The sequence below is a fragment of the Pecten maximus genome, chromosome 4 (genome assembly GCF_902652985.1).
Source record: "Pecten maximus chromosome 4, xPecMax1.1, whole genome shotgun sequence".
Lineage (NCBI taxonomy): Eukaryota > Metazoa > Mollusca > Bivalvia > Pectinida > Pectinidae > Pecten > Pecten maximus.
This window is the reverse complement of record NC_047018.1, coordinates 40,336,229-40,351,625: the sequence shown is the minus strand read 5'-3', so window position 1 is coordinate 40,351,625 and position 15,397 is coordinate 40,336,229. Positions and strand designations below refer to the sequence as shown.

The 15,397-nt window shown below is 37.0% G+C and overlaps 1 protein-coding gene across 1 annotated transcript in view; it reads left to right on the top strand.

Moving 5' to 3' along the window:
• LOC117326072 (sucrase-isomaltase, intestinal-like) overlaps nt 1-14,352 on the top strand; it is a 30,550-nt gene extending 16,198 nt beyond the window's left edge. Inside the window, 12 exon segments of the mRNA XM_033882674.1 lie at nt 337-532; nt 534-623; nt 826-1,001; nt 1,387-1,564; nt 1,812-1,917; nt 3,970-4,082; nt 4,573-4,698; nt 5,006-5,137; nt 5,953-6,087; nt 6,821-7,747; nt 7,749-7,806; nt 7,809-14,352. Of these exon segments, the coding sequence (XP_033738565.1) occupies nt 337-532; nt 534-623; nt 826-1,001; nt 1,387-1,564; nt 1,812-1,917; nt 3,970-4,082; nt 4,573-4,698; nt 5,006-5,137; nt 5,953-6,087; nt 6,821-7,747; nt 7,749-7,806; nt 7,809-10,984 (5,413 nt within the window). The 3' untranslated portion in view covers nt 10,985-14,352.
• Nucleotides 14,353-15,397: the final 1,045 nt, after the last annotated feature.

The following is a 15,397-nucleotide window of genomic DNA, read 5'->3' as shown; positions in this document are numbered from 1 at the left end:
GTAAATTAACGATACATTAAAGGGTCATTCCTTCTTTCGGACGTCAGAAACATGCACAACTTCTATTTATGAAATCTATGTCCAAACGATGATTATACGAGTGTCAATGCCTACATGTAATGCTATTAACTTAAAAACTGCCTTATAAATGTAAAGATTATAACTCTTACTACTTGGGAAAAAATACGTATTTTCCAGTAAGTTTAATTTTGACGACCTAAACTTTATTCAAACGAAGTAATGCCCCTTTAATGGTTTCATTTTCCCCATACTTTTTCCTATTCCACACGATGACCTGTCACATTGACTTGTGTATCTTCTGTACATTTGCTTCAGTGATGGTAATCAAAGGATTGATTGCTATCCGGAACGTCTCGGTGGCCAAATTGATGTAACGGAAAAGACGTGTTCCGAACGTAATTGTCTGTTCCACCCAACTGACGACAATGCCCCAGATTGCTACTTTCCACCAGATTATGGTTTTATAGCAGGGAACGAAATTCAAACAGAAACAGGCTGGGCGGTTAACCTGACGTGGAAGGGGAAAGCACCCTTTCCTAAAAGCTATTGATATCATTACGTTCGCTGTTGAAATGTTGGATAACGCCATGTTGAAATTTAAGGTACGTATAATAAAAAGGTGAATATACATGTAACCATTCTAACAATGATAGAGAAAATCGATTAATTGGTAAAAAAATATTTTTGTTTGCTTTTCTTATATTGTAAACGTACCATATTTGGGTCTATACATTTTACAACAACATTTGCTAAGGAACTGGAAAGATGCATTTAACATATACTAATATGATATGTTTTTCACAGATATATGATCCAAGAAAGTCTCGGTACGAAGTTCCATTAAAAATGAATATTCCTTCTCCAACACGACGGCCTGCAGATCCACGCTATGATATCATCGTGACCAACAAGAATCCTTTCCATTTTCAAGTGATAAGGAAAAGCACAGGGGACAGTTTTGTAAGTAACTCATCTTCATTGTTTATATATACAACTGTACACTTTAACATAACCAGTGATGGTCATCGTCTTGTTGATACTAGAGGACATTGATATTATCAAGATAATGAAGCAGTTCATAGACTCTCATCACATTTGTTCTCTATACATCTTCATTTTTAATTTTTAGATTTCTGTGTAATTATTTATTTTGATTTATCAGGCCTGAAGATGTTTTTCCTTTCCCAGTAATATTGTAGAAAAACGTTAACTATGCGATACTGAATCCGAAAGTCATTTTTATTTGCGCCAATGTATTTGCAATGTCTACACGGTCAATAATTAGACTTGCCAATGAATATCAGAAAGAGGATACAACATTACATTTTACATAACCATTTTGCTAATCTGGTATATCTCCTTTAGATGGGACACGAGTGTAGGCGGTCTGACGTTTGAGGACCAGTTCCTTCAGATCGCGACTAGGCTTCCATCTCGGAACGTTTATGGATTCGGAGAAAACGTGCACACGTCCCTTAAACATGACATGAACTGGACCATGTGGCCGATGTTCGCCAGGGACCAACCTCCAGGCTCAGGCAAAGTACGAATAAATAGAGTTAGAGCAAGGAAGTCGGCTCGATTTCTGTTTTAAATTTCGGAAGAAGAACTGATGGCGGCCAGAATCCAGATCAAAAGCTAAAATTATTATAAAAAATGAAATTTTGTAATGTATGTGTACAGCCATAATTATATTTATTCTAATAATATCATGGCTGTATCCTGAAGTATCCTGATGATGTTCCCATAACTTCTATTGAAATTGATGTTCTTCTTTTTTGACATATTAGAATCCAAGGGATCCAAAGAATCTGTATGGCGTTCATCCGTTTTACACGTGTATGGAGGAGGATGGTCACTCCCACGGAGTCCTGCTTCTCAACAGTAACTCCCAAGGTACGCCTACCTTAAAAACACCCCATATAATAGGACACTTCTCGGTAATAATATAGAAAATTGTGTATACCTCAGTAACTCAAAAGGTACGCCCACCTTCACAACATTCCATATACTACAACACTTCTCGGTAATAATATAGAAAATTGTGTATACCTCAGTTACCCAAAAGGTACGCCACCTCAAAACATCCTATATAATATGACACTTTTAGGTAATAATCTAGAAAATTGCTCACAAGGTACGCCCACCTCAAAACATCCCATATAATATGACACTTCTCGGTAATAATATCGAAAATTGTGTATACCTCAGTTACCCAAAAGGTACGCCACTTCAAAACATACCTCAGTAACTCACAAGGTACGCCCATCTCAAAACATCCCATATACCACGAAACTTCATAACTCGGTAATAATCTAGAAAATTGTGTTACCTCAGTTACTCAAAAGGTAGTTATATACGTGTAGGTTCATCGCAATATAAACGCACACAGTGAGCAAGGTGCCTGGCATTATTTCAAAAAAGCTATTCATTGGACGTACATTATTACCCTATAAAGGCAGGTACTAGATTAATGGACTTTTTTTGTTTACATAAGGACATTTTCAGTTTCAGCTTTGCGCGGTTTTAAAATTGTCACATCAGAAATACTACTACAAAACATATGCAATGGTGCCTTTATGAAAAAAGACATGTGCTTAACATTTTACTCACTATTGGCAACAAATAGTTATTGGTGAATGCTGCGAGTTTCCTGAACAAAAATACTTGTTGTTTTTTTTTTTTTTATAATTTTTTTTATTTTCCAAAATATATCATTAACAGTCAATAATTTTAATATATCACTACTGCCATAATCTTTTAACAATTATCCTAACTACTCACACTCATCTTCATCCTCATCATCCTCATCATATCATCCTCTTCCTCATCCTTATCATCAACATCACCATCCAATCATTATCATCATCATCAAATCATCATCATCATCATCATCATCATCATCATCATCAAATCATCATCAGCATCACATCATCAAATCATCTTCAATAGTCATCATCCTCATCTGCAATAATCATCCTCGTTCTCACCACCACCATCATCATCAATCCTCATCAAACATCAATCGTCATCATCATCATCATCATCCTCATCATTATCATCATTCAATCACCAGCATCCTCACCATCATCATCATCATGAACATCATCATAATCATCATCATAATCATCCTCACCATCATCATCATCATAATCATCATCATTCAATCATCATCATCATCATCATCATCATCATCATCATCATTCAATCACCATCATCCTCACCATCATCATCATCAACCAACATGCATCATCATCATGATGATTCACCCTCAATAAAACTCACAATTTTATCATCTTCAGCAGCAGCAGCAGCAGCAGCAGCAATATTCACATCATAGGTGCAATTCATAATCAATGACATATATATGTGTAACATAATAATTTTTTTTCTTTCTCACACACACTCGCAGTCACAACAATATAGACTTTTGCACTTTCAAATACACATCAACACACACACGCACCCTCATCACACACAAACATACACAAAAGCAAACACTTTTGTACATAATATGTAGAAGAGAGAGAGAGAGAGAGAGAGAGAGAGAGAGAGAGAGAGAGAGAGAGAGAGAGAGAGAGAGAGAGAGAGAGATGTGCCATTTCGTATAATAACAGATTATCGCAGTGTGCTTAATAACATACATAATAAAAAGACAAAAAACAAAAAAACAAATAGTTGAGAAGTATTGTCAAGAGTTGGGTGTTGTCTGTAAAAGTTTATCCCATTTTTTCCATCTATTATGAAATGTTTCTATATTTCCCTTATCTTTACCAATAAAAACATATTTTTGAATATTGTTATTATCTCTAATAGTAAGTTTCAGTGCGTGTACCGATAGAATTTGCTGTAAACATCTTGTTCTTTAGATGTACTGCTTCATAATGAGTAATATAAGATTATCTGTTTTATAATATATATTTTTCTTGTTAATATTTGTTTTTGCAGACTACGCTTTTACGCCGTTACCGATGCTGATTTATAGGACCATTGGTGGAATACTGGATTTCTACATGTTTCTGGGACCGGAACCGGAAACTGTTATTCAGCAATACACAGGGGTAATAACCTGGTTGGATTAATGCTATTTTAGGTGTCATTTTGTATTACAAACAGTAGATATTTAGCCAGGAGTAGAATCCTGCTATTAAAACTAAAACAGTGTTGTGACCCAAGCAAACCAGATCCTCTTAATCCCTCTAAATTGAAAAAAAAACTCGTCCCAATGTCAATACCAATAAAATGCAATTTCGGATTTCATGACTTTACATCATCGTGACGGGAATTCGGGCTAGTTTCGTTGAACTTGACGATAGCTGTAACTGGCGGTCGATCTCCTCATGGGCGGCTAATGAAAATTACTCTAATTTGGTGGAGTTTTTATTTTTTGCGTGAGGTCGAGAAGCCAAATCATATACTATATACCTACCGTTATCATCAGTGTGATGTACATGTGACTATGAATATTCCAGGGAAATACCTATTAATTGGGTATCACTTAGAATACTTCATTTAGGATGAACTGCGATAGGTGTTTCTTTTATCTTGTAGGTAATAGGCAGACCAATGATGCCGCCATATTGGGCCTTAGGATTTCAGCTGTGTCGCTATGGGTACGAAAACATCTCAAATCTACAGGCTGCTGTGGAAAGAACGCTGTCTGCAAAGATTCCATTTGTGAGTTTAAAACACATTGAAATAATTCAATTGATATGTAAAACGACTGACTATAGGCGTGATAATGTGTTATGTATTCCCAATTCCGAATCATTTCAATTTCTTTTTTCCCCGATTCGCTTAAAGATGAAATAAAGAGAAAAAAATTGAACTCTTATTTTGAAATATTTATTCCCTATAGGTATGCGGTAGAGTTTCCGGTATAATTGGTGATATCCGCTTTCTTGCAGGTATGCATGTACTCACGTAGTTCCTTGTGAAAACGAAATAACAAGTAATATACTCTTTTTAATTTCCACTCGTTTAGGATGTACAATATGCCGATATAGATCATATGGACGAACAGAAAGACTTCACAATAGATCAGGAAAATTTCAGTGGATTGCAGGAATACTTCAGCGAGCTTCGCGATAAAGGCATGAGAACCATTATAATATTGGTAAGTTTGCGATAATAATGATGACGTATACGGCATACATATGTTAATTGAGTAAGTAATCTTGCATTAGATGGAAAGAATTATGATATATGTCGATTTCATTGTCCACCTGTGTGATTTTCTTGTCAGGAACAATTTCCTGAATATATTATATTTTTTAAAAGTTTCAAACACATTTGAAAAATCACTATATCACTTAAAAATTAAAAAGGATACTATATGATTTTGGATGCTGAATGTATTCCGATTTGATAAAATTTGTGAATGTTACATCTTTGTTGTAAAGAGATGTTAAATGAAGTCAAATTCCGAATGAAATAATCAAATTTTATCTGAACATAAATCTGAATAATCGTGTTACATAATATTGTGTTTTATTTAATCAAAAGTCAGCTATCAACATACTTCTGTATGTTTCCCTGCTATTATATACGTGTTTGTGTAATTATGATAAAAATGTGTAGACATTAAAATTGACTATATATATTACACATCTAAACGTACACTGACATTGTGATAGTTCAGGTCTGGAAACCATTGATTTGTTTAACATAGTTGTGTATATGTGATGTTGGGTTCGTATTCCATACTGTTGATTCACCTCCTGTCTTCAAACGTTTAAATATATCTGCTGCAATCTTACGGATTTTGGCGGTTATCTGATGTTGGCGATTTTCTCTCCGAAAGTGCCCCACTAATTTATGACTGCAGTAATTTAAGTTATTTCTATCAATTATTCTTAGGGAGTACAAGTTTAGCGTAACAGTAATCTATTAAACTGAATAGTAAATGGATATACCATCTTTATATAACAGGATCCGTGTCTGTTGGCTAATAAGACGTATGAACCGTACCAGAAGATGAGCAATCAAGACGGACTCGTCACATGGCCGGCGAATTATGCTGTGCCAAATGACAGCTCGGACGGAAATGGAGCGCTTCTTGGCTATGTGAGTAATAATTTCAGTCGATGTGGCTTTGTCCTTTGCAAATCAAAAGTTCTTTTGGACTAAGCTGGTAAATTTAAAACAAAATTTTTGCTGAACATTTTCAAAGCGTTTATATATTTCCCATTAAATATAAGCACACAATTAACATCTTTACTATACCAGAGAGATTTCAAGACGATAATGAATCGTAGATGGGACATCGTTTGAAAATATATATGTAGACTGATTCGTCGAAATTGATCTGTTGTTATTACACATTCATTTAGGTGCGTCAACTTTTAATTGATAATGTAAATGGTTAGATTGTACTGCCCTGATACGGTATCTGAAAAATCTGCAATTATAGCATATCAAAGGGCAATACAAATTGCAACACAACGATGTCAGAAAAACGGTTGGTGGTGCGCATACGTATTTGGCACAAATTCCACAGCTCACTTATAGAAACCTTTACATCAAGCTATTATGTTATTTATTTAAACATTTAAAAATAAGACAAAATGAGATTTAAACAACTCAAAATAAAAAAATAGGCATGTGTTTTAGTGGAAAAGTTCGAGACATTTATTTCGTGTCAGTATTTTATATATATGTTATATATCATTTTTATAATGAGGTTCTTCGGATTCGACTTGATTGATATATAGTTGAAATAAAGCTAAAGGATAGATCAAATTTGCCGAGAATGATCGTATGAAGACAGCAGTAATTACCATCTATTATGTCTTCTCAGGTTTGGCCAAATGGAAAAGTAGTTTTTCCTGACTTCTTCAAGACGAGGACACAAGACGTATGGATAAGTCTCATCACCAATCACTCGCAGGAACTTCCTTTTGATGGATTATGGATCGATATGAATGAGCCGGCAAATTTTGGTACCAACGAGGAGCGTCCGTGGAATTGGCCAGCCAATACTACTGATTGGAGCTTAAAGTGTAAAGAAGGTGACCCATATGAGGATCCCCCGTATAGATCAATGGCTGCTTTTCAGTCCGACGATAGTAAAAATCTTCATCGAATATCGGAGAAGACGATTTGCATGGTTGCCAGACAAGGTGAAAATGACATTTATCGTCATTACGATGTGCATAATTTGTATGGCTGGAGTCAATCCAAACCAACACTTGACGGTCTCCAAAGGGCACACAGTGGCAAACGGGGTGTAGTTATCTCTAGATCAACCTTTCCAGGCAGTGGACAATATGTTGGACACTGGCTAGGGGATAACTCGGCTGACTGGGATCATTTAAGACTATCTGTCATTGGTATCATTGAATTCAATTTGTTTGGGATACCGTACATTGGAGCAGACATATGCGGGTTCTTTGGAAAACCGTCAGCGGAGTTGTGCAAGAGATGGATGCAACTTGGCGCATTCTACACTTTCAGCAGAAACCATAACACTAAAGGGCCGCCAGACCAGGATCCTGCAGTTTTTGACGAAAGTGTTACTAAAGCTTCCCGTGAAGCTATGGAGACAAGATACTGGCTTCTTCCATACCTGTATACTCTTTTTCACCATGCCCATGTACTGGGCAACACTGTTATCCGACCACTCCATCACGAATTTCCCTCAGATCGAGCAACTTACGGTATTGACAGACAGTTTCTATGGGGACCTGCCCTGCTAATATCGCCTATATTAGAGGAGGGCCAGGACTGAGGTAAGGGCATACTTACCACGTGGGACATGGTACGATTTTTACTCAGGGAAGCATTTGATGGAGACCAATATCTTCCTGTTCCGGTTGATCAAGATTCAAAGATTCCCTTACATATCCGAGGAGGGTATGTGATCCCTATGCAAGTTCCTGCCAATAATACCGTATACAGTAGAAAAAACACATTTGCCATAACAGTTGCTCTATCCTCGGACGGTAAACGCGCCTCAGCAGAGGGAGACATATTCTTCGACGACGGTGAAGCAATAGATTCATACAAAAGTGGCAATTATGGCTTTGCTAAATTTATTGCTACCGAGAGAGGATTGAAACTTCGCGTGGGACGAATATTCTCATCAACAGAAGATACATTTGCTGTTGGTGAGATCCGTGTTCTTGGAATCAGAGAAAAGATCACTGTAGCGTATATAAACGGCAGCTTACAACATCACGATGTTCGCCACCATCAAACAAATAATACTCTCATCATTTCAAATCTAGCTCTCAGCATGACCGAGGAATTCAATATTGAATGGTTTACTGAACGTAAGTTAGAAACATATGAGATGGAAAGGATAAGCTGTTATCCAGACCTGGATAACACAGCATCGTCTGAGAGTGCGGCAGACGTGTGTCGGCTACGAGGCTGCATATGGAATAACACATTCCACAAAAACATTCCACCATGCTACATCAACAAGACCAGTCACGGATACATAAATAACGGCACGCGAAGCTACTTCGATGAAAATAACATGGTACTTAAATGGAAAAACAAGACGAAGTTATTTGGAGGTAATATACCGTATGTGGAATTCGTAGTACAAAACATATCTGAAAACATTCTGAGACTGAAATACATGGACTTGGAATACAGAAGGTATGAAGTTCCTATTACAGTCAATCGAACAATATCAAGAAAGAAACAAGACGACGATTATCGTGTAGAATATGGGGAGAACAATCATGGAACATTCTTCGTAAAAGTTATACGACAAAGTACTAATACGGTAATTTGGGATACGTCTCTAGGAGGGTTCACTTTCGCCGAACAGTTCTTGCAGATGGTTGTCAAGTTACCCTCAAAAAACATGTATGGATTTGGTGAGAATAGACATTTTTCATTCCAGCATGACTTTGAATTCAAACGTTGGCCAATGTTTTCCCGCGATAATGGCGTGAATTGGGGTGATTATGCAAACCTTTATGGCGTGCATCCATTCTATCTAAACATCGAAGATTCTAGTGGAAACGCTCATGGAGTTTTACTGCTTAACAGTAATGCTATGGAAATAGAACTGAATCCTCTACCTTCTCTAACCTACAGAACAATCGGGGGCATCCTAGACTTTTATATCTTTCTAGGGCCGACACCGGAACAGGTAATTCAGCAGTACACTAGTGTTATTGGTCACCCGTATTTACCTCCCTACTGGTCTCTTGGGTTCCAACTTTGCCAATATGGGTATAATAATCTTCAGGCAATGAAAGCGGCCGTAGACAGAACAAAATCGGCTGATATTCCCCATGATGTACAATATGCCGACATAGATCATATGCAAGAAAGGAGGGACTTCACAATAGATCAAGCCAATTTTGGTGGTCTTCAGGAGTATTTCAAGGAGTTACAAAGCAATGGCATGCGTACCATTATCATACTGGATCCAGCATTGATTACAAATGTCACCGATTATCTCCCTTATATAAAGGGAGTTGAGAAGGACATTTTTATTCAGTGGCCTAATGCAACGTCGAGTCCAGATTACCACGAATTCAATCGAACGGATATGCTAGGTTATGTATGGCCTCAAGGTAAAGTTGTATTCCCAGACTTTCTGAACCCTGAAACACGGGACTATTGGCGGGATTTAATCGTGAACCATCATAAAAACCTGTCGTTTGATGGTCTGTGGATAGACATGAACGAGCCGGCTAACTTTGGTACAAACGAGGAGCATCCATGGAATTGGGACGAGAACGTGAAACCGTACTGGTCGTTGAAATGTCCAACTTCTCGATGGGACGATCCTCCATATAAACCGAAAGCGATATTCGGACCTCGACTGTCAGAGAAAACATTGTGTATGGTGGCAGTACAGGACAACCACAGATATTTGCATTACGACGTTCACAGTTTGTACGGCTGGAGTCAGACAGAGCCCACTCTTCATGCTCTTAGAGAATCAACTGGGGAAAGGGGAATTGTCATTTCGCGATCAACGTATCCGTCCAGTGGTCGTTATGCGGGGCATTGGCTTGGTGACAATGACAGCGCATGGTCAGACCTTCATGATTCTGTTATAGGTATACTGGAGTTTAATCTCTTTGGTATCCCATATATTGGAGCAGATATCTGTGGGTTCTTTGGAAATTCAACATCGGAGCTATGTGAACGCTGGATGCAGCTTGGCGCCTTCTATACATTCTCTAGGAATCACAACACCATTAATACATCACCCCAAGACCCGGCGTACTTTGGTCCCGGAGTGGCAGCCTCCTCGCGACGGGCACTTGTGGTGCGCTACACGTTGCTTCCTTACCTTTATACGTTATTTTACCACGCGCATGTCCACGGGGGTACCGTCATTCGGTCTTTAGCGCACAATTTTCCGAGTGATCCAACCACTTGGTCCATTGATACACAGTTTATGTGGGGACAGGCCTTCATGATTACTCCAGTTCTGCATCAAGGCAGAACAGAGTTAGACGTTTATTTTCCCGTTGGTCGTTGGTTTGACTATTATACTGGTGAAGAGATGAATGTCTCCTCTTCGTTCAAAGTTGTACCAGCACCTCATGATGTCATTCCATTGTTTGTATATGGAGGACGCATATTGCCCACACAGCTCTCAGCAAACACTACTGCATATAGTAGGCGAAACCCAATGAGTTTACTCGTAGTGTTAAATGAAAACGGATCAGCCGAAGGAAATTTATTTTGGGATGACGGAAAATCTATTGACACTGTTGAAAATCATCAATATTACCTCTTGTCCTTCTCATTCAAATCAAATAATCTCTCTATGACAGTTGATCAAAAGCCGCTAAATGCAGACACCTTTGCTGACACTCTTTTTATCAAGAATGTTACAATTTACGGCGGAAACGTGTGGAACACTATTAGTGTAAACAGTAGGCCTCATAGTGATTTCCTTAGGGATGATCTTCTGAATGTATGCTATGTTACAAATTTGAATTTAGCTGTGAAGGATACCTTTTTAATTTCATTCCAATGACATTGATATCACCTGCATAATTTGATAAAGTTACATAATGATTGTGTTTAGTTCATCGATAATATCCATGATTTCAATTAATATTGACTAAAATTCTGATATGTCTGTATATAGTATCACATGAAACAGAATGGTCTTCCTACGATGTATGATAAAGTATTCTGTATATAAAGAGCACTAAAACGTGTTTCATTAATCATGATCACTTTCTGTAAAGTGTTTGCTTGTGTTGAGTTTATTTACATTTACACTTGTTCAGATATAGAAAACATCTAGGTTATAATTAGTATAATTTCCCAAAATTTGATGGCGTTTGAATATAGGAGTTTCACAAAATGCAATATCTATTAATTTCATAGCTGAAATCCACGTTTGGGGATTTTGAACAAATCTCACTATACAGATTAAAAAAGATAACCGATCGTTGCTATTTGATGTATTTGATGATGATTAGAAATACACAAAACGTTAAAATAAAGAGCCTGTGACGTCATCCACGTGATATCATTCCAAATTATTAGTTATGATCCGCCAATCATATCACATATGGTTGTTAGGGTTGACAAAATAATTACCTACGTTTGATATCTATTTTTACACTAATATGCTTGTCCATGAGCTGAACCAAAACGTGTGTGCATGATACATATCATTTGTTAACAGTTCATGAACTCTGATCTTGAGATTCACTTATAGGAGAGGGAGGATAACAGTTGCTTCATAGTTAATATCTCTGATTTTCTGTCACATTAATGATAAGAAATTCTTAATATTCTTGATAAATACAGTCAAATGTCCGACAGCCTATAATGCTTCGCCGTAACCTGCATGTCACGTTTTAAATCGTTTAAATAGTAACACCATTCAGAAAAATGCAAATGTACCCGAAGTTATTTTGAAACCCAATATTAAAAACTAATGAAATCGGTTGAATTTTGGGACTACTGCACCTTCCCATCAAGGTAGCCTCCTTACGACAGGCCCTTCGCATCCGTTGAGTCCTTGAAGGATGAAGCTGCTGTTTGGTCATTTTTTTTCCATTTTTGCCTCCAACTAAATAAGATAATAGTGATATCCATTGTGTTAAAAGTAAAGTAATAGAGCTCTCTAACTTCAGGTAGAAGAGTTTTTATAGAGATGTCTAGCCATGTAGATTGGTTATAGTAAGTAAGGATTACACGATATGTATAATTCCTTCATATTCAAATAAGTGTACTAACATTGATTTGTGTAATTGGAATCACATGTACCTAGCTAGGAATACGGTTAGCATTGTTCCAGTATTTACATACATAACTACAATGTAACGATTAAATACATACTCAATAAATCCAAAGCAGTTAGTATAGAAATCCGAGTGTCGCTGCTAGATTTATGTTAGACTGTTAATCCGCTGGCATTAATCTGATTTTGTGTACTTTACCTTATGTGGCAATGACCGGATTTTTGTAAAGTAAAAGTAAATTGGTACCACAAACATACAGTGGACAGATATATGTGTAGCTGCCGACAACTTCATAGAGTAGGAGAGACAATGGAATCACACGGGCATCGCGACAAGTTGAGGTACTCCAGTGAACAACGGCCGTGCTAACAAAAACCCAAGGATGTGGACTATCTACAAAGGAATAGCAGAAATGGATTTTATCAGTAAGCAGAACAGTCGTAACGATTTCCTGTTGTGAAAATGTGTTTTTTTATTTGTAAGTGAAAGAGGAGAAAGAATACTGATTGAACAATGGCTAACCCGACAATTGTGATACAGTCTCCAAATGAGCACACAAGATGGATGAAAGTGAAAGCAAATCTTCTGAGAAGTCCAATGATGGTGTCTAGCTTACGACATTCAAATACAGACAAAAACACGCAAAACGTTAACAAATGGAAAAGGGTATCGTCTGCAGTACTTGCAGCTTCGCGCGGAAACACTACTCTGAATGATACCGGAAGTAGGGAATCATCTATGGGCCCTTTGGGGATTTCAAAGCGTCCATCCATTTGTAATTCAACACACTCTTTGTGTTCCAATAATTCAAACCAGAGTAACAACTCCCGTTTCTCTGTACGGCGTGGAAATACAAAACGAACCGGAAGTGGGGCTTACCCGAAGAAAAAGGTCAATTTATTGCCTGGGCGGATGGTTGTTAAAGCATGGGAAGAACCAGGCATGATGGGGCATGGACAAACAGAGGACACAGTTGTTGCTGAAATCGCTGGGAAAAGACGAAATATTGTAGGACTAGAACTAATACATAGGTTATTTCAAATATGGCAGCCGCAACTGGCCAAGTCTTGGAGACCTCCTGCGAAGCCAGAAACGCCGCCATTGATGATACGATATCGCACCAGATCACCTAGGTGTAGACCGCCTACTCCAAAACACGAGTAAATATATTCATTGATGTAGTTATAGGACAGTTTCACCACTCATCAAGCCGTATTTTATCCCTAAACATGGATTATGGAATATCAATAAGTGCGTCTACGTTCACCAGGGGCTTTGATAACAGTGTTTTACACGTTCTTCTCTATAGATTAGCAAACACGGTCGTTGGGGTTAATCAAAATCCTCTTACGTAATCTTTTGAACATGTCTTTAAAACCAATGTTTATATGTTTATTTCCTTAAATATGGATATAAATGTACATTGACGATTGTGTACATGTGTTAAGAGCTTATTTATAGTGCGCCTTTGTTTGAGCTGCGGTGCCATTATGTAAACAAACGGAAAAGTGTTTCGGATCATAAATCCACCAAGTAGGTAATACTACCAACAATGCATTTGTCTAAATCAATAATTTCTTTGTAGTTTTTTTTTTTTATGGTTTGGACGGCGATGAAATAGCCTTTTATAAGTCTTAAATAAGCTTTTACGTTTCTTAGATAAGATTGATTTACATTTTCAATTGAACTAAACATCGTTTGATATCTCAGCACTTGAGGTTAAGGTGTTAGATAGAAGAAATAGAGGGTGATGATCAATTTCCTAATTTTCAATTTTGGGTTTAGGATATTTTTTAAAGAATATATCAACACATGTAGATATTCTGAGCAGATAACATTGCTCAAATTTGTCATGCAGGACAATGACCAACCTCGGGGTCTCAAAGGCTATAAACAGGACTAATAGACCAGCAACCTCAAAGAATTCATATTGCAGCTGATCAAAATGGCATGTCTAATCTTGATTTCTTGTCAACCTAAACTTATAAAAGGTTGAATATGTTCGTGGTGACCATACTACCCATTTTCAAATTGAGAAAACGCGATATCCGAATGGCTATCGAAATTATAATTTGTATTAATAGCATTTTAACTTTTTTTTTTATATGAAAGATACTAAGGATGAAATAAAATGTGTAATGAATGTTAATAAAATGTTTTACCGTTGCTTTTTCGGCGTACTTTATTGTATACAGGGAAAGACATATAAGGCTCGGTGTCGAGATGAAATAAGATTTAAGGGTACTGAAGTGAGAGTGAGTAAAGTATCGTTTATACAACAGCACAGCCAGCTGACTTTTTTTTGTTCAAGCCGAATGTATATACAACAATAACAACATCACATCCTATTGATCTGAATGTCAATTCTAAATTGGAGATTATTTTTATAGCTTGAAGTATGCTATTTTTAGCCACGGTCATAAAAAATCTGAATTGGCAATACAATTGATTTCTTAATGCTCTGACGTCATACTCATGGATCGGTATTAACATGAGAAGCCTGCCTATGTATCAAATGGTGCGGTTACAACAGTAGGTAATAAGCTCTGGATTTTTTTTTAAACTTTAATAAACCAGGACATATGTTGGATATTTTCCTTAAATTGTGAAGAGTTTGTAGTTAAGGGATTATGAGAAACGAAAATCATTTGCATTAAATTTCTTAAACATTGATAATTCTGTTAACTTATCCTGCGCCAACAAGATACTGATGACATCATATGAGTAGCAAATTCAGAAGATATTATATGTATTCTCATATTAAGAACCTCATCATCCTTGCTTAAAAGAGCGTCTATCAACCACTGATTAAAAGAAATTTGTTTAAAGGGAAATTATTTGTCATGATTAGCGTGGAATCTTATAATGTCACATTGAAAATGTTCGTTGGCCAGAATATTATAACGGAGGATAAGGGAATCGAGAAAATAAAATGTCTGGCAGAGGGGATCACATGCCTTAGCACGTCCAATCGGAAAATCCAATCCTTCCCATCATGATGAAAGCTTAGATGGGTGGTGATATTTTTCTTTACAAAAACGAAAACATTTACGCGATATTATTAAGTTTCCTTATAAGAATATCTTCTTGATATAGTGTAATTATCGGAACGATTCATAGTTGCACAAAAGAGACTTGAATTGTAGTAAGAAAGTGTCTGCACTGCTGTAAGAATTACATGGATTGGT